This window comes from Balaenoptera borealis, assembly GCF_965194805.1.
Source record: "Balaenoptera borealis genome assembly, chromosome: 1".
NCBI lineage: Eukaryota > Metazoa > Chordata > Mammalia > Artiodactyla > Balaenopteridae > Balaenoptera > Balaenoptera borealis.
Window position 1 is genome coordinate 174332532 of NC_138860.1, and position 24763 is coordinate 174357294.

The 24763-nt window shown below is 42.4% G+C and overlaps 1 protein-coding gene across 3 annotated transcripts in view; it reads right to left on the bottom strand.

Annotated features, from left to right (window-relative positions):
- Positions 1-2020: 2020 nt before the first annotated feature.
- MACO1 (macoilin 1) overlaps positions 2021-24763 on the bottom strand; it is a 56068-nt gene continuing 33325 nt past the window's right edge. For 2 of the 3 annotated variants that reach the window (XM_082398321.1, XM_082398319.1), the window contains 5 exons: positions 14228-14386; positions 12666-12848; positions 10519-10639; positions 7523-7697; positions 2021-3190 (listed from right to left, as the gene is read on the bottom strand). In XM_082398321.1, coding sequence (XP_082254447.1) covers positions 2988-3190; positions 7523-7697; positions 10519-10639; positions 12666-12848; positions 14228-14386 — 841 coding nt within the window. In that variant the 3' untranslated portion in view covers positions 2021-2987. Of the gene's footprint in view, positions 3191-7522; positions 7762-10518; positions 10640-12665; positions 12849-14227; positions 14387-24763 lie in introns of those variants that run through there. The other variant, XM_082398320.1, reaches the window with a different exon arrangement.

Below are 24763 nucleotides of genomic sequence, written 5' to 3' on the forward strand. Positions count from 1 at the left end.
CCAGGTGGCTTGCCATAGCCTGAGTGATGCAGCCAGGTGAGCCTGGGGAACTGCGATGGCAGGAGAAGGGACTATTCCCTTTCTTTAGGCTGGGAGCCATGAGGAATTGCTCATTCTCATTTTATAGGATGTCTTGGAAAGAGGATCACAGAGGGAATGGGCACACAACAGCTACTTCCTTATGTCAAGTTGGGAGACGTCAAGTCAAAACACACTCAGCCCACGCTTTCTGTAAATATTTAACCATCCAGAATGGCAAACACTGCTTTATGGCATGTCATAAATGATACTGTACTAAGACGGAACCATTTCATGATGGGCCTAGAGTAACAAAGACAACAACTGGAGATCTCCTTGGTGGAAAAGAACATGACAATGAGAATGCTTTGGGCAGACACATTCCTTCAGGGAGGGCCAAGGCAAAAGCCAAGCCGCCAAGCCGAGGCGTTTCCCCTGGGGAACTCTGCTCACGGTATAAAGTGTGGTATGTTTGCAAGAGCCTAAATGGCTGAGACTCAGGAAGGCTATCCTGCAGTAGGGACGGGGCTGAGGTGCCAAGAGCAGAATTTTCCGAAACTGGAGCCAAGATCAATTTTAACAATGGCCAAGAGAGGAAAACAGAGGCCGAGAGGGGCAGCTGGCTTCTCAGAGGATGAAAACAAGGGAGGACTAGAAACAAGGGAGGACTATAGAAGCGGTTACCCTGGAGATCAGTTCAGGATCTGTAGCAGATAGGAAACCCAATAGGGTATTGGTCACAAACTGGCCTGACAAGATTCCGGAAAATGGAAATTTGCTCTCAAAAATTTCTCACCAACTACCTTCCAACCCCACCCCTAATCTGCTTTTTTAAGGAAAGGAGGATTGTACCAGAAAACAAGTCAGTCTTGGTTCTACTCAGATGCCAGAGAGAAAGGAAAAGGGAGGGAGAGAGAAAAAGGGAAGGAAAGAGGGAGGGAGGAAGGACGGAGGAGGAGGGAGGGGGAGGAAGAGGGAGGGAGAGAGAATGAGAATGGATACATCCGAAGTAAGACTAGAACGAAAACTACTTGAGAGCCTGGATGGATTCATCCCAAATCCTGTAACCTGCACCCCGCGGCACCCGTTGCCCGGGACATTGCCACTGTCAGGGTTCGGAAATGAGGACAGAACAAGAGTGAAAATCTAAGGCCCATTCACAACAATCTACCTTGTTGTGCCCTCCTGAAAAGTTAAAAAGGCAGAAAACTAGTTTTATCTGTAAGAAAATGTTTATTCTTTTGAACCCCACAGGAAAAAAAAAAAAAAAAGGAATGCAGCCAAGACCAAGTATTTAACCAAAATAGTGTCCCAAAAGGCAGCAAAATGGGGGAAACCTCAACACAAAGTCAGTGACAATTTTCCATGTTTTTGCACAAAGATGAAAAAAATCTGTGACAATTCTGAGTAACACTTTCATGGTGACAATTACACAAGATGATTCAAAAATGCAAAATGGCAGCAACATGCATACCTGGCTAAAGCTAGAAGGTTTTAATCCCAAAATAAGATCAGTGATTAAAAGGAAGATTCTTTTTAACACTTCTATTTTGCTGACTTGCTTGTCCTACTTAATTTGCTTTAAATGAGACGTACATGCCAATTAACAGGAAATTTTAGAAGAACTATGTCCTTCCAGAATCCATGGCAAGGAAGCCAAACCATTCTATTTGGTTTCTTAATTTTCCTAGGTTCCAAATACAATTTTGCTTTGCCCCTCCCTCTCCCAGCCCCTCCCTCCACCCACTCCCTGATTCTTAAACACTTCCAAAGGTTGCCAGTGCAAACACTTTTCTACCAATGTATAATATACACTTGAGACTGAAATCTTTGTGCAGAGTTTTGAGTTTTAAACTCTTTAAAAAAAAAACAAAACAACAAACCTTCCTTGGCACAAGAGCTGAGGAATTGTCAAGTTTCTTTTAAATCGTCAAACACAAGATGACGAAAAGTGGAAACCACAGTTAAAGGAAATTTTAAAAAAATAAAACAAAACAAAACCTAGAACTGCAGCTTTTATTAGCCGGCATTGCAGTCTCTCGAACACAAACACCGCCCAGCTCCCCTTCCCAGGGTGCTTGCCTCAAGACAAGTCCAGAACACTGTGGTGCTTTCAATGAAAGGAAACAGAAGGTGTGGCTGAAGTGGTAACACACAGCCCAGCTACCCACCAGTTCTACAGCAGGATCCGTAGTGAGCTTGATACAGAAAGAAAGGTAGATGATGGTAAAGGGGGAAATTGTTTAAAATCAAGTTTCCTCTTGAAATGTCTTTTCCCAAGGCACTGTGAACAAGACCGCTGCTAGCAATTTTCTAGGACTAAACACACCGATGGGAAGATACACATGTCAGACACAACCCCTGTTACATTCTCACAGCTGGTCTCATCACCTGAGTCTCTCCCCTCGGCTGAAATGACACTCCTGGAATTTGTTTGGTCCTTGGAGGGGTAATCAACTTTTGTTTTCTGTAATTTTAGTAATCATCTTCTTTAATGCAGCTATAGCATCAAAGCTGTGTTAGGTTATTTAAACCTTTCACGCTAAAAACTAAGTTTTCATTGTCATCCCATGTGAATCCAATGTGCAGGTTTTGCTTGCTGATTTAAGAACAAAACAAAACAAAAATAAAGGGTTGAGAAGGAAAAACTCTTTTTTTTTTTCTTCAAGAGGAAACTGTAAGAATACATAAAAGGCAAAATTGGCTACTTGAAATCCAAGAATGGTTTTAATGTATTGGCCGAGAAAAATAAACTGCAAAGTTCTGTGAGGTCTTCTAAAAACTTACAAGAAAAACTGGTGGGCAGTTCTAATCAGACTTGGATGTTATCTTTTCCCCCCTTTTTAAAAACGACAACATATACAGTCCCACAAAATACAATATAAACTTTTTTTAATCTTGACTGCCAGAGACGCTCCTTTGCGATGCCTTCTGATAACCAAAGCCTGGACAAAACACACTGCTGGCCTTCATTTCTTCAGGGGCTGGTAAACAGAGGCATTGGGATCGAGTCCAGAGGGGCTGGTCTCCACAAATTTGGAAGAGTAGTGTGGGGAAACGGGGCTCAAGGGGCTGGTGGCAGCACTGTATGTTATGCTGGGCATGACGGCCATGACTTCGGCTATCTTCTGTTTTAGGTCCTTGATTTCCTGGTCTTTCTGAAGAATTTGTCCTGGAAGATCAAAGACCCACCATTAGTGAGAAGGGAGGGCTCATCCAACACAATGCCCTCTTGGGCCCATCGATCCCAAATGGATTCAACTCCAGCTTTGATGGTTTGTAAGGGGAGACACACTTTTCCTGTAATGTGCCAAACAGTAAATATTTAAGCACTGTGAGCCACATACTGTCCTTGTCGTTTTTTTTTTTTTTTTTTTTTAAACCATAGAAAACTGCAAAAACCATTCTTAGCCCACGGGTGGTACAAGAAAAGGTGGCAGGCCAGATGTGGCCTACAGGTCATGGTGTCAAGAGGAACTGCGTTTAGGTAGGTGTGACGAAGCAAAGAGCTCAATCTCCAGGAACCACATTTTCAGCTCGGCAGTCACCAGGGCAGCCGAAGAGGGTGCTGCTTTTGAACTAGGGCTCTACCTCTTGCGCGGAAACATTTTTCTGGGAGGATGGACTATCTCTGAGTATCAGACCAAGGAATCCAACCAGCTCCTGCCTGCCGCAGGGCCGCTTCCCTTTCTGTGCTTCTCCCATGCTCTCTGTGTTAACTCGTGAGGCTTCTGTTTCTACTCCCTCACAAAGCTTTCCCTGCTCCTTCCATCTAAATCACACCCTACCCCCAGCCCCCAACTCCTCGATTCTCAACACACCCTAAACTTTCCTTTCTGTCACTTTATTCTTTGTAATAATGATAATAATTACAATAGCTAACACGTATGTGCCAGGCACTGTTCTAAGTGCTTACAAAGACTAACTCATTTATTTATCACAACAACCCTATCAGGTGGGAATTATCATCATCATCATCCATTTTATAGATGAGGAAACCGGGGCACAGAGAGGTTGAGTGACAGAGCTGGGATTCAAAACGATGCAATTTGGCTCTAGAGTCTGCACTCCTGCCGACTGCATTCTTCTGTCTCCGGTGAGTGTTCATTTGGGTGATGATTTGTGTCCATCATCTCTCCACTGGCCCATGAGCTCCATGAGGGCTGAGACTGTCTCCCCGCTTTTGTCCTTGCCAAATCCCTAGTGCCCAGCCCAGTGGAAAGCTGAGGCCCTGCAAGGTATGCATCTTGCCCAAAGTCATTCAGTTATTAATGACTGAGCAGGATTTAAACCCAGGACCACTTTGTTCCAAAGCCCATGCAATTTCCATCATGCTTTGATGCTCCCTGCTCTACTAGGGGAAGGACACTTAGGAGCAGCCCTTCAGAAATTTAAATGCTGAAAAAAGAAAGAGATTGTATTTGAGTTGCACTCACTTTGAGTCCTACAGAAGACGGTAATATATTTAAAATGTAAGAGAGCGTGGTGGCTTATTTTAAAAAATGATATAGTAGATGAAAGCCATTTTGGAACCAAGATGAATCAAATGATATAGAAAGTAGGAAGGAGAAACCCAACAAGGGGCTTGATTTAAATTATAAAGTTGGGTTCTTATTAGAATATTCCAAGCATGAGCATGACAGTGGAGGGGAGTAGTGGGGAAGGCGGCAGCAAAGAGCCACCCCCCTCTGGCTTCCTTCATGTCCCCTCAGCTTCAAGTAAGCATCAAATATCCTCCTTCCCTTTGAACGAAGTAAGCCTCAGATGAATAAAATACCTAATGGCATCTGATATATGAGCCACTGTATCTTTTTTCCATGAAGATTTAAGTTTGATTTCTTTAATCAGTAACGTACAAACATTCCCAGAGCTTTGGAAAAGACAGTTCTCTTTGCTTTACGAGAATTTCTGGGCCAACAAGGAAGCATAATCTGTGCTGGGAAGCCAAGCTCCCCTCGGCTACTCTGAGACCCAGGTGCTGCTTCACTCCAGGAGACAACCTCTTTCAAGTCTGCAAATCCAAGTAAAAGGGATGAGGCAGAGAGAGGGTAGCTACTTCTCAGGGAGCTGAGCCAGGCAGGCAAAACACCAGCGTTATGGTCAGAAGTTTGGCTTTAAAGCAGGATTCCCAAGAACCTTCTTTTTAAATGCCTTTCCCTGAGTCCACAGATTCATAAGCCTGATTCTCAACCCCTTCTCTTCTTGCTCTGCTACTGCCATCCCAAGCCACTCCTATGGCTTCACTGAATTCTCACAACTTCTACATCCCACCCCCAACCCCGGGGTTCTGGCCTTTTCTCTGGGGTTTAGGCCCCAAATTCCCACTGACTGATGAAGATCTTTCAGCCCAGTGTCCGGTAGGCAACTCCAGATCAAAGCATCCCAAACCAAACTCATTCTCTCTTCTCATTCCTTAATCTGTTTTGTTCTTCTTCCATGGTTCCAGCAACCCTGTTGGAACACGTCACCCCTTCCTCCTGAAAATCTAGGGGATACATCCTCTAGTACAGCTTCATTCACGGTCCTACTAATCTCCTACTCTCTTCTTCCATGTCCCCCAGCTAGAGGCCACTGGACTGCTTACCTGGACATTCTCAACACTGTCCTTCCTTTGCTTAAACGCCATTCCCTCAGGTAACAATGTTCTTCCCTGCCATTCTCTGCTCTCAGAATTCATCCTTCAAAGTCCACTCAATGGTCCCTCCCTTATGAAGCCACCCTGATCTCTCCTCTGGCCTTTCAAGCTATCTGCCTCTACCTAGTGGCAGCAGGCCTTGTGCGTGGCTTTCCCTAGTGCAGCACTTCTCACAGCGTCCATGTTGTCCTCACGCTAATACTAAGACATTTATCCGCCTTCTTCACGTGCATTCCCTCATGAGCCTAAGTGGAGTCTTCCAGGAGCAACATGACAAGTGAAATTACAATAGACTGAATGTAGAAACAGAGACGAGAATTGAAATATCTTCTATTAAGCCAGAAATTAAAGAGATTTGCTAAATGTAAAACAATACCACCTTTCTCACTAAATTTTTTTTGTTTTGAGAAATAGTTATTTTCATAAAATGTTATGTTAACAAGTAATATGTTTATTACGTTATTTTTTAAATGAATTAATATATGTTTTAGGTTTTAATTTCTAATACATCAATATTGGTAGACATAATTCACTTGAAAAACACCTCCCTTGGGGTACTCAATAATTTTAAGAGTGTAAAGGGGTCCCTAAGACCAAAAAGTTTGAGCACAACTACCTTAGCGGATCCCCAGCTAGACTATGTCTTGTTCGTCTTTGTCTCCCCTTCACCTTCTAGTAAAATGCTTTACGCAGAGCAAGTGTGAACGCTCTGTAAGTACCTGCTGAAATATTCTTTTCCTTCTATTAAGTCAACTCTTTGAAAATTTTTTTCAGTAATCTATTGGTGGCTTATCAATTTCTTGAACAAAATCTAAATTTATTTTCATCAGGTCATGTCAGGCCTCTGTTCAGAAGCTTTCCAAAGTTTCCCATGTCACTCAGAGTAAAGTCCAAAGTTCTTTCCATAGGCTGCAAAGTTTGGCAGAATGTGGCTCCTGCTACTTTTGACCCTAAAAACTCTCCCCGTCACTCAGGCTGCAGCCCCAGTGGCCACGACACATGTGCTTTTCCCCTAGAGACTTACACGGCTCACTCAGTCTCTTCCTCTCAGTCTCTGTTCAAACGCTACCTATTCAAAGGTTCTTCCATGTCCTCCACGTCAAACCAGCAGCCCTACACACACACACAGCCTGCATCACCACTGCTTTATTTTCTTCACTGCACCCATCAGATCTTATATATTTGCTTGTTACTGTCTGTCCCCTTAGGGATTTGCACAGTGCCTGGCACATAGTAAGTCTCAGTAATATCTGCCGAGGGAATAGCCTGCTCTCCAGACTTTCCTCCCTCCACTCCCTCATCTGCGACCTTCGCTCCAGCAAAGCAGAGCCAGCTGCCGCTCTGAACACATCACGCCCTCCTAGCTTCCCTGGCCTTGCTCGAGCTGTTTCTTCTGTTCAGATGCCTCTCTACCTCTCACCGCCACTACACCGCTTCTTCACTGGGCTAACCCCTTCTCATCATTCAAGACCCAGCTCAGACATCAGCTCCCCTGAGAAAAAGCCCTCTCTAACTCTCCAGACTGGCTGAGTCCCTGCCTCTCTATGTTCCCACGGGCCCTGTACATCCTGTTACATCAGCATCTTTTGGTGACTCTGCAGTTCTCTATTTATTTCTTCTACGACACTCTGAGCTCCTTGAGCAGAGAAACTCATACTCCTCCCTGTGTGCCCTGCACTTGGTATGTTCTCATCTCAAAATGTCTGCAGAATGAATTAATGTGATGATTCCTAGATGTCCACGGTGGGCACTTATCAAACCACTTGGAGAGGAAACGGAAGTGCCTTTGGTTCGAGCTCTAAGGGAGCTCTGCTCTCCGTGTCCCCAGGCATTCTCAGCCATGCCGCGTGACCTGGGCTGCTCTCCTACCTTGGGCAATCTCGAGCTGTCGCTTTGCATCCCCCAGTGCGGAGAACAGGTCCAGCTTGATTCTTGTCTCTGCGCTCAGGCTGTTCTCCAGGTGCTGCGTTTTATCTTGCATGGCTGAGAGGGCTGACATTAACACCTCAGTGTCCTTCTCATTTTCCTTATACTTCCGAAGCTCCTATCAATATCATCAAAGCAGCAATGTTACAAGATAGTTTTGGCATCGATGTCTACAAATTAGCCTGAAATCACAAATAAAATCCCACTATTATTGACCTGGCCCCTAGAACACAGAATTCTGGTGTTTCATGGGTTTAGACCTCGCCCCTTAGAGAGAGTGCAAAGTGTATTTATACAGTGATGTGCACATACAAAAACGATGATTGTATTGGGCTGCTTTGAGATAACTGTGGACTCTGTCTCCATATAAAACACTTCCGGGCTTCCCTGGTGGCGCAGTGGTTAAGAATCCGCCTGCCATTGCAGGGGACACGGGTTTGAGCCCTGGTCCGGGAAGATCCCACATGCCGCGGAGCAACTAAGCCTGTGCACCACAGCTACTGAGGCTACACTCTAGAGCCCGGGAGCCACAACTACTGAGCCCACGAGCCACAACTACTGAGCCCGTGTGCCACAACTACTGAAGCCTGTCCACCTAGAGCCCATGCCCCGCAACAAGAGAAGCCACCGCAAGGAGAAGCCCACGCACTACAACAAAGAGTAGCCGCAACGAAGACCCAACACAGCCAAAAATAAATAAATTAAATAAATTAATTAAAACAATATATATATATAAAACACTTCCTTACAATCCTAATTCAGAACCACAAAGAACTGTTTCCCTGCTGCCAGCTGCAAATGTTGCTGTAATGCTGTAGTCAAATGTGCCAAAACTCTACTCTCAACCTACACTAAAAATTGTAAAAATGTTAATTATTTTGACAGGGTATACTGCAAAATAAGCCCACTTAAAACATCAGATAATGTAGCCTACATATATGTGTGTGTGTGTGTGTGCACGCGCGTGTGTGTGTGTATATATATATATACATATATATATATGCTGATATTTAATTTTTCTCATTTTAAGAGAGAAATCGAAACTTATTATAGTCAATTAAAAATACTTAAAAGTTCAGAGAAGAAAATAAAAATCACCTAAAATCCCAACGCTGCAAAAAATTTGGTATTTTCTTTGTCTTTTTTAAGTATATGTGTATCTTTCAGCATAATTGAAATCAAACTATATGTACAATTTTTTAAAAACATATAATCTCAACTGTTCTTTGAAAATGCAATTTTTATTGGCTGTTTAATATTCCTACATGTATATGTACCATAATTTATTAAACAAATCTCCCATTGTTAAGATTATTTCCAATTTTTTTTGCATTTATATACCACTATGATGAACGTCTCTGTATATCAATCATCGGTGAGACTTTTAAATGTTTACCTTAAGGCTGGAGTCTGAGGAAAATATTTTTAAAAAATACGTCGTGACCTTTTCCAGAAAGTTACACTTCCACCAGCAACATACGAGGCCTATTTCATTGTATCCTCACCCAGGTTGATATTACCATTTAAAAATTCTTTGCTGATTTCACAAGAGATAAGTGATATCCAATTTTAATCTATCTGTCTTTGGTGATAGATGAGGATATATTCTTACATTGTTATCAGTCATTTATATTTCTTCTGTGAATTATCTGTTCATATAGTTTGCCTACTTTCTGTGTATCTGAGCTTTTCTTAGCAATCTTTATGAGCTATTTACATATTGAGAGTATTAATTCCTTTTTTATAATATTTGTTGCAATATCTGTACCCTCCCCAATTGACTTTTTCATTTTTTTTTTTCACTTTGTGATTTAAAACAAAATGGTTTCTTTCCCTGCATTCAACTCTTCCTCTGGAATTTATTTTTGTGTGGTGTGAGATGAGCATCTCATTTTATTTTTTCCCATTGTCTAGCTGTTCCTCAGCCTTTCACTGACTAACCCTTGCTGTTCCATCCATTGTTTTTTTTTTTTTTTCTTTAAATAAATTTATTTATTTATTTTTGGCTGCATTGGGTCTTTGTTGCTGTGCGCGGGCTTTCTCTAGTTGCGGCGAGTGGCGGCTACTCTTCATTGTGGTGTGCGGGCTTCTCATTGCGGCGGCTTCTCTTGTTGCAGAGCATGGGCTCTAGGCATGCAGGCTTCAGTAGTTGTGGCACACGGGCTCAGTAGTTGTGGCGCACGGGCTTAGTTGCTCTGCGGCATGTGGGATCTTCCTGGACCAGGGCTTGAACCCGTGTTCCCTGCATTGGCAGGCGGATTCTTAACCACAGCGCCACCAGGGAAGTCCTCCATCCATTTCTGATGCCACCTTCACTGAACACTAATTTAGACTTTGTCTCTGGGTCATCTATTCTATCCCACTGACCTGCCACTAATTTCTTATGGGCTCCATATGACTCAAATTACTGTAACTTTACAACCTATGACATTAGCCTTAAACATCCCTTTGAAGACCCAACGCCACCAAATACTTGGCTAAGGTACACACAGCCCCAAAACTGGCTATGTCCACAGCACTGGCAGCTTTCCTCCCCATGCATTGCCTGGAGTGGCCATCTGTGAAGCTCAGAGCCATCCAGGATGGTCAATTCCCTGGCGATGGACAGAGAATTAGGGCTAAGAAGAGGCGTATACGTTCCAAAGCACACTAATCTGGCCTATAACCTGAAAAAGTGAAATGAATCTCCCGTAAGTCAAATTCTGGTATAAAACATGTCAAGGACCATTAACATTTCTGGCTTGTCTTAGAATCCAGATAAACTAAATATGACTTGAATGAGCTGGACAGGCAAGAGCTTCTTTTGGTCATACAGAGATTTTCGATGCAATGGGGTTTGGCCTGTATCAGAAGGCATCATCTCCACATGGAAGCACAGAGCACCAACCTAACACGGAAGAGGAATTCAAGCGCGATGAAGTCTGTTTTTCCTCCTTTACCTGAACTTTCAGTTCTAGTTCTCTGATCTGGTCTTCTTTCACCTTCATGTCCATTGTGAGCTTCTTGCCCTCTGCTTCTAATTCTCTGATCCGATTCCGTAAGGTTTCGGTGCACTCTCCCCTTATGAAAAAGAAGAGAAGGGAAAAAGAGGATTTAAAAGACTACAGGTCTAACTATATTGCAGGATTGATGTTTTTCTTATACTCCACAGAGTCAGATTTTAGCTTTTGGCTCAGTCTGCTCATTCTCTCTGTTCTTTATAATTTCAAAAATGATCTAAAATAATTATTAATTGGGTGTCTAATATGAGCCAGGTGCCAAGCTAGGTACTTTACCCATACTTCCTTCTTTACTGGGGTAGGGTTTATTATCCTATTTTCCAGAGAAGAAAACTGAAGCTACTTAGATATAATACTAGTTCAAGGTCACCCAGCTTGTAGGTCACAGAACTGGGATAAGAACTGAGGTTTTTCCACCTTGGCAATCCAGCAAGCTTCCCATCAGGCCATATGACTTGAGACAATGCACACAAGCTGAGCAAGAGAGAACCAGACGTGTGCTGTCTCCAGCAGGGGGCAGTGAGTTAAAAAACATTTTCACTTTTGAGGGACTGTGCACTGGGAACGTCACCTTTCTTTAGTCATGAAGTTTTGACAAGACTGGAGTAAACAGAAAAAGAAGGGAGCAGCATTAGGTTGCTTCTCAGGGCTATAAAAAGGACAAACTTAAAAAGATGATGGCAATGGCCAGTCCAAAGCTGGTGAACTGTTTAGGTTTCAGAAACAGCCTGGTGGAGAAGGTAGGTGTCCTTTGCCTACGAAAAGGAAGGCCCAGTGAGAGACTAAAGCCTTGAGATATACTTAAGAATAAAAACAGCCTCTACATAAATGATGGCAAACAAGGACCATCCAAGGATAAGACCAAAGGCAATAAGCTTAACCAAAAGCAAAAGAAATTAAGGGTAGAGACTGAAATCAATGTACTGATTCTCAGGCATAAGAGACACTAAACAATATGGTTAAGAAACTGTCATATCCTCCTCAGGGATTTTTTAAGAAAGAGTAACTGCTGGATGAGTTAAGGAGAGCACAAGCCACACCAGATGACTGTTCAGGAAAATCTCCTGCAAGTGTAAGTGCTTCAGGAACGCTCACAAATCTTTAAATGAGTGAACAAACAAACCCCCCACCCCCCGATATCCTAAGCAGGTTAGTAAAGGGTCTTGTGAATCTGTATAGATGCTAATGGGCCAAGTTAGCTCAGCCATCTGCGGTACAGAGTCTGCTGGGGGAAGGCAGGATCACGCAGGAGAAAGAGTTCTCTCTCCCACTGCTATTTCCTAAAAGATGAAATGATGGTTCACCAATTATTCTACAAATGCCAGAACCCAAAAGAAGGCTATTAACATGCCAAATACAAAAAAGCAAAAAGTAGAATTATATCACATAGACACAAATTTAGGGATAGAAACTTAAAATAAATAATAATTTACCCTCACCCTGCATCTGTAAACCCATAACTGACCCCCACCATGCAGATGAACTTCACCAGTCAAAAAAACAAAGAAAAAAGAAAAAGTGAAGTAGAAGCCAAAAAGAGAGAGAGACAGAAAGAAAGAAAAAGAGGCTCTTAACTCTCTTCCCCATCTTTTCCAGGTCATTTGACAGTTTGCTGATGTCCAACAAAGACATGAGCAGTCAGTACACAGTGCCTGAGGGACCAAGATTTTATCTTTCTTCCATTTTAAGATTAAAAACACCAGAAACACACAACTAAGAGTAGAGCATAATGTTAGTTCTATAAAGGGAACAAAAGTCCAGGTCGGTTCCCTCAAAGCATTTAGTAATTATCAGTCTTACAGAAAGTGGCTGGAAACCCCTTTCTGAGCAGCATTTTGCCTCCCAGGTGTGGGAGGGGCATGGAGATTCCCTCATCCCACTTTATACAGCAGGTCACTGAGGGATGAAGTAGTCATGACAGCATGAGCTTGCACAGATGGGGTTTAAACCAGCTAATAAAACAGTACTTAAAAGCAATCCATCCATGCATGATTGTGTATTTCCAGTCCTGCCCAAGGCATCAAATTCCCATTCTCAGTCCGAGGAAAGCCAACCTTGGATTAAGCACTCAGGTGACATCAACATACCTAGACGCAGCAGCAAATGCAACAGCCCGGGCAGCAGTAGCTTCTTCTAACTTCTTCCTTTTTTTCTCCTCCATTAACTGCTTTTCTACAAAACTTCGGGCTTCCTGCTCAGCTTTTAGCTTTTTCTCCAACTGGCTGATATTCTGCTTATCTTTTTGCTTCATTTGCACAGCATTATGTAACCTATATGGAAATGATTGTCATACAAAGTTTTACAATTAGAAACGTCCAATATAAACCCTGGAGAAACATGGCTCCTCTTTATCATTTTGAGGCCAAAGTAAACAGGAGATTTGAACAGCAAATCATAAATGTCAATTCCCAGAGTGTCCAGGGAAAATACATTGTCGTTATTATTTAACAATTCCTAAACGCCCATAAACAAGCTGCCTTACAAGATACAGAATTGAACCTAGCCTCTGCTTAATTAATGTAAGTGATCTACAGAAGGTAATCCAGAAAATAGGATAAAACAAGTTTCTATCAGAGGAAAAGATAACTGTAGAACTAATTCTAGTGCCCCAAAGCACCTTGAAAGAACTTCAGTCTGAGACCAAGGAAGAGCTGAACCAGATCCATTGAAACTGAGGTAAAGGGTGGGAGGGGAAGGTCTTTCTCTGCCTGAATACAATACGCTGCAGCCTACTGCAGCCTTTCCTTTCCAGCTGGGAGATGTTTTCTCAGAGTATCCCAAAATAGATCTTGTAGTTAGAATCACAGGATGCTTAATTTCAGATAAAAATATCAGCCATATTCCCTTCCCTGCTACTACCACCCCCAGCTTTATGTATCAATATAAGGTGAGTTTCTCTCAATATATCAATGTAAGGTAAGATGTTCTCTATGTAATAATGCTAGAGCCATCAAATACATACGTGAATCAGAAGCAATGGAAGGGTTATTTGCCTATAATGCTCTAGCTTTTGAGCTACATTCCCTGAAAATGATGAAGGACTGCTCTTTCAAGGAAAAGCCCAGAAAGCTTGGCACCTATAATAGTCATCACTACCCCAGACACACATTGCTTAGAGATTAAAAAGAAGACAGACCCACATTGAGTCAAGAAGTAATTCCAGAATGAATTAATGGAAAGCATAAAAGAATTCATGCAGAAGAGCTAGCTTTTTGTCTGCATCTTCAAATAAAATCAAAGTTCAACATCATTTTTTAGTTCCAGAAATCAAAGTAGATAGAGTCTAATCCTCTGGAAATTTTCACTCAAGGGAACAAGAGTTTCAAATTGTGGCAGAAATACTTCTTGTCAATTTTACTCATATTGTCACAAAAGCTCAATAACTATTTTAAACTAAGAGAAGTTATTAAATGAGAGAAGACAGAGTAGTAATATTAATAAACTGTTTTGTTGCAATGAAATAAGTTTTTATAGATTTTATAACATGTTGAATATCTGGTCCTACATTAAATATTTTAAACATTTTGTTTAAAAAAAAAACCCTCTGCTAGATCCCTTTGTCGTCATGAGCCTTGTGCTCCAATCCCTGGAAACAAGAGCAATGTGAGGCTGCTTGACTCACGGCCAGAGGCCCACAAGGTGCACATACTTGTTCTGCAGCAGCTCATTCTCTTGCCGGAGCTGGCCCATTTCTGAGCGGATCCCTCGCTCGGTGCTCGAGAGGGAGCTGATCTGACTGCGGAGCTCCTGTTCCACTTGCCTGCTGGCCTGCAAGTCGGCCTTTAACTTTTTAATGTCTTGTTCCAGCCTAGGAGAAGGAGAAACACAGCAACTTCATCACTGAGAGGCCACCCCCGGGGCTCTGCGGGAGACCCTGGCTGAAGTCCCTGACTGCTGGGGGGCTGGTGGAGCACCCTGCCAGCAGCTCCCGACATCAACACAACTCCCGTCTGCAATCAGCCTTTGAATCAGTGCTTCTGCCTGGGTCTCCCCCTTCCCACCAGAGGGTAACTTTTGATCCCCCCCAAATATTTGTGAACACTGACAGGTGAAGAAGGTGCCTGTGAGTATCTGAGCTGCTAATAAAGGAGGAGGGGAAGGCAGAGGGAGGATGCCTGAAGGGCATGGTCCCCTCCCCACTGGTGAATTCCCCATGCCCCTCAGCAAGGGAGATATGCTAATAACAACCAGCTCAGGACCCACATGCTTTGAGACATCCTGATAGATCAGCATCTACTGTCTGAGATTCCCTCCCACCATGGGCCTAGAAGAAAACAGTGTCTGAGACAGCCTCCTGAAACTGCTAGCATCCTTGCTAAATGATGTTCACACTTGTGGTGACTGTGACAGAAGAGCTCACTAGACTCAACAACAATGAAAAAAGGAACAAATTACATGATCTACGAATCATAAGAAAACTCAACCTGTGAAATGAAGCTTATCTTTTCAATTCCTTACTCCTGTTCCATCTATTTTCTTTAATGCAGTAATAGTTTCACTTTAAGTGATATGTATTAGGGAACTATTATATGCACATGTAGGACTGAAAAGGGTCAACAAAGAATATAAAGTTAAGCCCCCTTCTTCATGAGAGGACTTTACAATTTCACTAGAGGCCAATAAACAGGCATTTAAAATGATTAAACCATAATACAGGAAGGCCATGGTTAAAAACATGCTAAAGGGAGTATCTAATATTTAATGAGAACTTACATGCCAGGCACTGTTCCACAGGTTTTAATGGTATGAACGCATTTAATCTGTACAACTATGAGCTAAGTTGAATAATCTTGGCAATTATTAGTCCCATTTTTACAGATGAAGAAATCTAGATTCAGGAAAGGTTCCAGCCCAAGGTCACACAGGCAGCCTAGCTCTAGACTCCACTCACTCTCTTCTCTAGCAGGCCAAACTGTGGCTCTATCAGCCACAGCATGGCATGGGGAGAAGTGTCACATGAGTTCTGAGGAGAGAAGATGGGAAATGAGTTGGGCCTTGAAAGTTGGGCAGGATTTGGAGAAGTAGAAGGGGAGGACAAGGCATTCTATACAAGGGGAAAACATGCTTAAAAGCTCAAAGGTAGCAACAGCCACAGGCATTTGGAGGCAGAGCAATCAGTCTGGCCTCTGAGGAAGGCTTGTACTCTGGGAACAGGGTGAGAAAGGACAGAAGGGACCTGGCAGATTAGACCATGGAGAACGGCACTGAAGTTCAGGCCAAGGATGACTGCCAGGTGAGACTCAGAAGACACCTTTTCCTACAAACTTACAGTAGGCAAAAGTCAGTTAGCTCTGAAGAGACTCTTGTGCATTTCACTAATCCAACATACCAACAGAACCAAGAATTCTGCAGGGCAATGGTGATCTCTCCTTGGAACTGCCAGGTCCATAGACTAGGTCCTTACAGATATGTTTTAGGAAGCACTAAATCCCCAGGGCCCATCCATCACAGTGATCAACACTTACTAAATACATGTATCGGTTGCCTGGCATTCCTTAGAAAACCAAAGAGCAGCTTTATTTACCTGTCTTACCTTTAGCCAATTGAAGCAAAATCTCAAAACCAAAAAGTCATGAAACATCAATGGTTACCTCCCAGGCCCAGTAGCCAGTCCCCCTGTCCAGTGCCTGGGAACACAGACTAGAGACTTTGTGTTCCAGAAGAGCTGCCGGGTCTCCTGACACAGCTCGCTCCCCAGGGAAGCGTCACAAATGGACATCATGCCGCACTTTCCCTATTGCCAGGGTTATTCCAGTTGAATGTACTCCCGGAACTGCTCTGAACAATTACCGACTGGCATTTATACCATCCCCACACCGTCCCTCATTCACCCGAAGTTACCCAAGGGATATTTTCTAAAACAGGTCGATGCTGTCAGGTTATCCTCATTAAGAAGTTTGGCTGAAAAATGTGTTAGGTAATTTATCTTTTTTGAGAAGTCAGTTTCACAGCCCGAGGATTGCATTTTTAGTAAAAAGGATGAGCTTTAAGAAGGGACTAGGGACTTAGCATGGTTTAGAAACGGGGTATAGGATCAGGATTCTCGACTCAGCTCTGGTGCCAGCTCTGCAACTCTGGACAAGGCATATAACCTTTCAGGACTCAGTTTCCCCATCTGAGGCAAACGATCTCTAAAGTTCCTCCCAGCTTGGTCTAGGATTTCTAGGCCTGACACACTTACCACTGGCTGTTGATCTGCTCCTTCAGATTAGCAACCTAAGCTGTATCATATGCAGAGGCCCAGGAATCAAGTTCCACACAACCAGCCACTGGGGCAAAGCATGTGCCGCAGTTGGGAATGAAAGAAAAATTAAATCTGCGAAGTCTAGATGTCAAGAATTTTGAAGTTATTACTTTTTTAGAGTTTTTAACCTATAAAAGCCAAATTTCCTACCATGAACTAAGAATAACAATTTCTGAATGAAACTTTAGAGTTCCTTGAAAAATGTAAAAAAACCAAGGGGTTAAGTGCAGTTAGGAGAGCAAAATGTGCAAAAATATCAAGAGTGTAACTTCTGGAGACCGCAGAACACTAAACAATATTTTTTGTGTGTAGAACTATGAAAATTTTATCAAAGACATATAGCAGCACAATACAAGAAAAATAAAGTGACATGGTTACAAGGGTGTGTTCACTTTTTGAAAATTCATAAGTTGTACACTTAAGATTTGAGCACTTTTGTGGATGTGTGTTATACTTCAATAAAAAGCTTATTTTCAGAAATTAAATAACTTAAGTTCACAAGGCACAGAATTAAGATGCTCCAGGATTTTCATAACTGTTGCCATTAGTTCTGTAAAACTCTGAGTGACTGTTTTCCAAACAGTTGCAGCAAATCTGTTAGTTAACACAGCATTCCTCAGTTTAAGAAACACTGGTCTATAGGAAACTGCATAACAACATGTAAGATAACTTAATGTGCTAAATGGTAAATTCTCAGTAATTTTTAAAATTTATTAGGGGAAATTTTTCATTGTCTCTCTGCAGAAAGCATTAATTTAATGTTGAACGTTCACTATATTTTAAATCTTAACTGAGGTAGGTGGTAAAATGATTTATAACCCCTTATTGGATTTATGTTTTTATTGCAAAAGTGATACCCAGTCAAAATAAAAAACTGCATACAACAGAAAAGTATAAAGAATAAACATGTAAATAACTCATAATCCTTTCATCCAGACAGAACCACTATTTGCATTTGGTTTACTTCATTTCTGTATGTCTTTTTCTTTCTCTTTCTTAACACATGTAAACATTTTTCATATTGCGGAGAGAGTATCACATGTATAGTTTACATATCTTAAGCACCTTTCCACACTATTAGAAACTTTTCACAAACAACTTAATTGCTGCATAATATTACACTGCACAGATGTACTGTACTACCAATCTCTGCATATGCTCAATAAAAAAATGTATACATGAGTTTTTAAAGAATTACATGAATTAGTAAGTTGAACTGACATTTATTAGACAGATAACTACTACTTGTCATAATGGTAAACTTAACCCTTTTGTGCTGAAGGTCAGTACTTACTAGGTAAAATGCAGATATATAATTTATTGCTGTGAAACACCAAGAAGTACTGATTAAATGGTGTTAAGAGGTTAATGCAAAATCTTCAAATGTATTCATGAGATTTTATTAAAATGTCTATAGCTGCAACCTAAATTTGAAGCACGTGGCCAGGAAGAAAATGAGGCAGAAGTAATAGTTTATAACCCTTAAAACTAATTTCAGTAAATAGGAATCAAAAGGAAGGAGGAAAAAATTTCATCTCCAAGCTCAAACCCATTTATCAGAGCTAAATCCTACTCTCCTCCCTACACAGTAGAAGATTAAGGGATAAAAGAGAACTTTCCTCCAGCAGAACTATAAACTCATCCAAAAAAGAGAAATAATGGGTCAGACAGATCTTAACCGAACTTTGGTAAGGCTTCAGCAGGAAATAAACGTTCCCTCCTTGCCCAACTCCCGTGGCGCTAGTCACCCTTACGAAGGCTGCCCAGTAGTGCTGCCACTTGGGATACAGACAGAGCCCACAGCAAAGCTGGAGTCTATGTGTCCAATAAAAAAAAAAGGTCATGAAGAACCTAGTGGCAAGACGGGAATAAAGACACAGACCTACTAGAGAATGGACCTGAGGATATGGGGAGGGGGAAGGGTAAGATGTGACAAAGTGAGAGAGTGGCATGGACATATATACACTACCAAACGTAAAATAGATAGCTAGTGGGAAGCAGCCGCATAGCACAGGGAGATCAGCTCTGTGCTTTGTGACCACCTAGAGGGGTGGGACGGGGAGGGTGGGAGGGAGGGAGATGCAAGAGGGAAGAGATATGGGAACATATGTATATGTATAACTGATTCACTTTGTTATAAAGCAGAAATACACCACTGTAAAGCAATTATACTCCAATAAAGATGTCAAAAAAAAAAAAGTCTATTTGGGCCCAATCAGACAAGCCAGGGGTCTAATCAACTCAGAATGTTACCTGCTAGGTCCAGGCACCTTTCCGAGCCACTTTACTGATAAAATTTTAAATCAACTTCTAAACTTGTAAGCTACCTCTAAACTCCAGCAGAGCACCTAACTCACAAGCAAGAGGTGGGGCCACTGGAGCAGCCGAACGTTCCTCAGGGGTCCACTCGCCGGCCCAGCTGACTTCAGAGCAAAACTGCCAAGTTGAGGAACGCTCTTACCCACTCCAAACCTCAACTCTACCTCATCTCCTCCCTCATTCCACCCAACTAAGGTAAGCTATAATGTAAATGGTTGATAATTACTTAATTTTAAGGGGAAAATTTACATTTTAATAAGGGGTAATTTCCTAGCTGACCAAAAGAATGAAGCTCAAACCTGAGTCTTTCAAGGCAGGCTAAGTAGGAAAAATATCTATGAGCATCTTGAAGCACACCTGGTAGTAAAACAAAGTACAGTATTCAAGTGTCAGCTTTTAGTTGAAAGAGGTATTGTTAAGTATCTGAAAAGGCAGGGAGATATTTATGTCTAAGTGTTTGTAATCCTTATCTTTGTGAATTACTTGAATTACAGCCACAGTGCTATGACTTCAATGAAAGTTTAAAAGTCTCCAATGTGTAGAGCCAGTACCTTCATGTTTTTATAAAGCCTGAGGCTTTATGAGGCCTGATGGAGAACACAGAAGAACTTTAAGACTTTGGGGCAGGAAATTTCCCCAGGAAGCAAGTCCTGCAAAAAAGAGGGAGACCTTTTCTCAGCCAGGACTTCGCCTACGGATGACTCCATACCCATTCCAGAAAATGACCTAAGTGTATGTTTCTATGGGTCGCCAGCTTGACCCCATGAGGCCGTCAGGAAGATGAGGAGCCTCGGCTCTGCTGGTTATCTCTGAGCTCTAAGAAGCTGTGACAGAGATGCTGTAGGCCTTGCACGACAACACAGAACTTAAGAGTGCTGCTTACTACGTAAGAAAAGGGGCTTCAGAAGGTCACCTTCAAACGATACAGCCAAGACTGAAAGATGAGTTCTTTTCACAAACCCATCATACCAGCCAAAACAACCCACTCCTTGTTTCCAGACATCTTCTGTCTTTCATTATACCACCCCTCCCTCCTGGAGGAATGGCCTCCAATTTTCAAATCTCACTCATTCGAGACCCAGTTAAAAAATAAAAACAAAAACCAAACTCTCCACCATGAGGTGCTGATTTCTAAGGGCCCAAAGTTCCCTCTCTTTCTGAAATCTGAAAGCCCTTACTGTTGGTGTTTCTGGTTTGGCACTAAACCATTTCCCTGTGCTGTTTTTAAATTTGTTTTGGTTTTTAATATTTTCCTGTGTATATATCTTATTTCTAAAAAGCCTGTAAGTTCTCTGAAGCCAGGGACTGGTGGTGCTCTAAAATTAGAAGCTGGAAGTGTATTTCTAAAGTTTCTTCCAACCCTTCCAAGACCATGTCTCTAACCCTCGCTCTGTGTCCGTTTCTTCAGTGCTTAGATTAGAACAGGGTCAGCGTTATGATATATGAGGCTCTGGAAACAACCTATCTACAGCAGGCCGCCAGATTTTTAGTTTAAATAGTGGCTGAAGGAGACAGGGGTAAAGGGGCATTTGCTTATCAGGAAGGCAGGTGCACATGAAAAGACTGAATGAAGAGCAACTGCTTTATCTCGCTAAGTACCTAATTCCGTTAGGAGATCCCCTGGCATACCTTAATCATACAAGACAAGACTTGTTTAGGGACCACACAGCTGTCTATGCAGGAAACTGAGCTCATAAATCAAAGCTGTGTCCCCAGAAGAAATACTGTTTACCCTCTCTACCAACTCCTTCCCTTCCCCCCTTTCCAGGTCATTCACCCTGACAGGCTGGGTAGCATGGGTCATTCACATAAAAACACGAATGTCTCTCATCTTAAGTGAGGCCTACACTGACTTGAAGCTGCTCTAGTATATCCTATAAACCACAACTTTGGAAATAAGGAAATGAAGCTGCCTCAGGTCTCACTGTGGTTACTACAATTGCTTACCAGGCACAAGTATCCAAAAATAAGCAACAGCCTGATGACCTGATTGCTAGGTGAAACCATAATACAAAGTACCTTATGTCTCTGCTCCCTAATCTGTCAAACACATTCATTTTCATTAAGGAACACAGAGACAGGAAAGGAAATCTAGAGGATTTCACTGGCCATTCACGGAATAGGAAACTGACTTCTTTTTTTTTTTTTTTTAATTTTTTTTTTTAATTAATTAATTTATTTTTGGCTGAGTTGGGTATTTGTTTCTGTGCGAGGGCTTTCTCTAGTTGTGGCAAGCGGGGGCCACTCCTCATCGCGGTGCGCGGGCCTCTCACCATCGCGGCCTCTCTTGTTGCAGAGCACAGGCTCCAGACGCGCAGGCTCAGCAGTTGTGGCTCACGGGCCTAGTCGCTCCGTGGCATGTGGGATCCTCCCAGACCAGGGCTCGAACCCGTGTCCCCTGCATTGGCAGGCAGATTCTCAACCACTGCGCCACCAGGGAAGCCCGGAAACTGACTTCTTGAAGCCCTTTAAGAATAAAGCTATGGGTGCCATGAACTAGTATTTTTAATAAGGTCCTTAAAGGATGTGGTCAGATATGATACTCTGTATCAAAAAAGTCTTTAAAATGTTCATATCTGTTAATACATCATCCCTCTCCCACACTGGAGATACACTCAAAGATTTGTGTAAAAGTGTGTTTGTTGCAGCATTATTTATAATAAGAAAAAAAAAAAGCAGGAGCACAAATATTCAACAGAAGAGTGGCTAAATAAATTGTATATTCATGTGTCTGACTGACATGCCACCATTAAAAAACCACTGGGGTCTTCCCTGGTGGCGCAGTGGTTAAGAATCCGCCTGCCAATGCAGGGGACATGGGTTCGAGCGCTGGTCCGGGAAGATCCCACATGCTGCGGAGCAACTAAGCCTGTGCACCACAATTACTGAGCCTACGAGCCACAACTACTGAGCCCGCATGCCACAACTACTGAAACCCGCGTGCCTAGAGCCCACGCTCCAAAACAAGAGAAGCCACCGCGATGAGAAGCCCATGCATCGCAACGAAGAGTAGCCCCCGCTTGCCGCAACCAGAGAAAGCCCACGTGGAGCAACAAAGACCCAACACAGCCAAAAAAATAAATTAATTAATTAAAAAAAAAACCACTGAGGAAGAATATTCAATGACATGGGAGAATGTTCATGATACAGTCAGTGAAAAAGACAATTACAAAACATTATACATAGTATGAGCTTCGTTTTGTGAAAGGAATATGTATGTATGCAAGAGAAAAAAAGACTGAGAGGATACACATTAAGATAGTGGCCACCTCTTCTTTATTCTCAAAGTTGGAAGTAATCAACAGCTATAACTTATTTTTAACATTTTAATTATCATTTTATGATTGGGAGAAAAGTTATTTTAAAAGAGGAAGCTGTTAATTTGCTTTCTATGGCTTTTCAACACTCGCTGTTACTCTTACATTTGCCCATGTCACAGGCCAGTTTCAGAATAATCTGAAAGCCTTAGGGAAAACCCAACTCTTTTACTTCCTAAACTTTTTAGGTCACTCCAAGGAAGGGGAACTTAATTTTCTGAAGTAGAAGACGACTCAGTTCCTAAATCTACATCAACTACCTGTACTTCCCATTCATCAGTTCCTATCAAAGCAATAGTTTGTCTAAATCTAGATTCTAGAGCTGCAGTTTACCACCCTGCCCTGGCTCCCTGTAAAAGAAGAGAGCAGGCATTGCTCTGACATCAGCCTTGACAGTATACACACGTTACAGGGGATGGTGCTGGGAGGTCCAGATTCTAAACTGGCTGGTCTGTGAAATCTGCGAATAACCAGTGTCTATGTCCCCTGTTTCAGTGTATTTTATGCTCCAAGAACACGGCAGAAAAACACCTTGGTGTGGAGTAAGTCACCTGTCTTAGACACAGGAGGCCTCTATACCATATGGTTTGAGGAACACCAGAGACCCAAACTACCCTTCTTATCATAAGGCTGTCCCCTCTCCTTCTAAGTGGTCTGAAGGCCTCGCGGTCAGGTGTGAGGATGCAACAAAAAAGGTGGCAGTCTTTGACTCTGGAGGGGCACTGTCAACAGGTGCATGTTTTCCAGGAGCAAATGGAACTCAAGGACAGGAGAAGGCAAAAAGGTCCCATTAATACATGGCAGATCAGTTCATGGGAATTACCAGATTGCCCCTAACTACAAGTCCTTCCTGCAGGAGTCCAGTTTTTGACTGGTGGGGTCAGTGGGGGATGGAACAAAATACAAGAATAACAGGAAGGGTCAGGTGCAGAGGTTACAGACTGGTGAGCCAATCCGGCCCATGAACATGTTTTGTTTCACTCTCTCCCACATGATGTAAAAATAAATGTTGTGGAACTGTGAGATTTCACATAAAGACACATATTTTGGCATCTCCTCTGAATATCAGAAGATTTAGCAACACTGGGCCTGCAACACAGCAGGCCCCCACAGCAACACCTGGCTGGGCCGTCTGGAAGGGCATGTGCTTCCCAACTCCCACGTGCCGGGTGCAGTACTGAGTACGAACGATGCCAACCCCGGCCCCCTGCTCACGCCTGTGCCCTGCCTCGCTCCTGTACGTGCTGGAGTCCGCAACACCCTCTCTAGAGCCAGGGGGACAGTAAGGGCAGTGGTCCCTTCCAGTTCATTATACTGTTTCTGTTTCAAATCTGTTACAACACTCTACCAAGAAAGGTGAAACGTACCTTACGAGAGAGAGGAGTTGTCGTTCTTTCCATAAAAAAGAAACTAAAACTTGCTTTAATTCTGAAGAGTCCCAGCTGACTAGAAAAGAGGTCTAAGAGATCCCAGAGAGATTTGCACAGACTGAAGTATACCCACACTGGCGGTCAAAGTACTCAAATAGCCAGTTTCTAAATGATAGCGTGAGTAACATTTAAAGAATACAGTTCCTTTTCCTTGGAGTCCCGCCCCTTCAGGGAATCCACCCCTAATTCCCTTAGCTGGAAATCTCAGTTCGTTATGTGCCAGCAGGGGTACTGACTCAGAATTTAACACAACATTTTATAGTAGTTCCTTCTGAATTCTAGGGAGGAAACTTTCTAGCTGGCTAATCAGAAATCCCTGTTGTTAGAATAAACTCTCAGTACTCAACATAAAAATGTTTCTAATGTGGATTCCCCCCACCAAATAATTTGTGTTATTTCATAATTTATCCATACAACATAGATAATGATCTTTTTTGATCACCTGGATATGCAGACATTAAGTAAACTGCTGGCTTAAATTCATTAATGCCTAGCTTCTAAAGTGCTGCTTGGTTTTGAAGTCACAAAATAGGCTTGCTTAAGTATAAAATTATCATGCTTCTATTACCACATTTATATACCAGAATATTATAGTTTTAAATCACTGCAATGGTTAAAATAAATTCAAACTATATTATGAATTAATATAATAAACAAAGCTAACCAAATAAAACCTACAGGTACCTTAAAAATTATGAGCATGGCAGAAAATGAAAATAAATCAGGTCCAACAATGTATATCTGCTCAGAAACAATGCTAGACTAATATAAATCAAAAACATGTTTCCATGGGGCTTCCCTGGTGACGCAGTGGTTGAGAATCTGCCTGCCAATGCAGGGGACGCGGGTTCGAGCCCTGGTCTGGGAAGATCCCA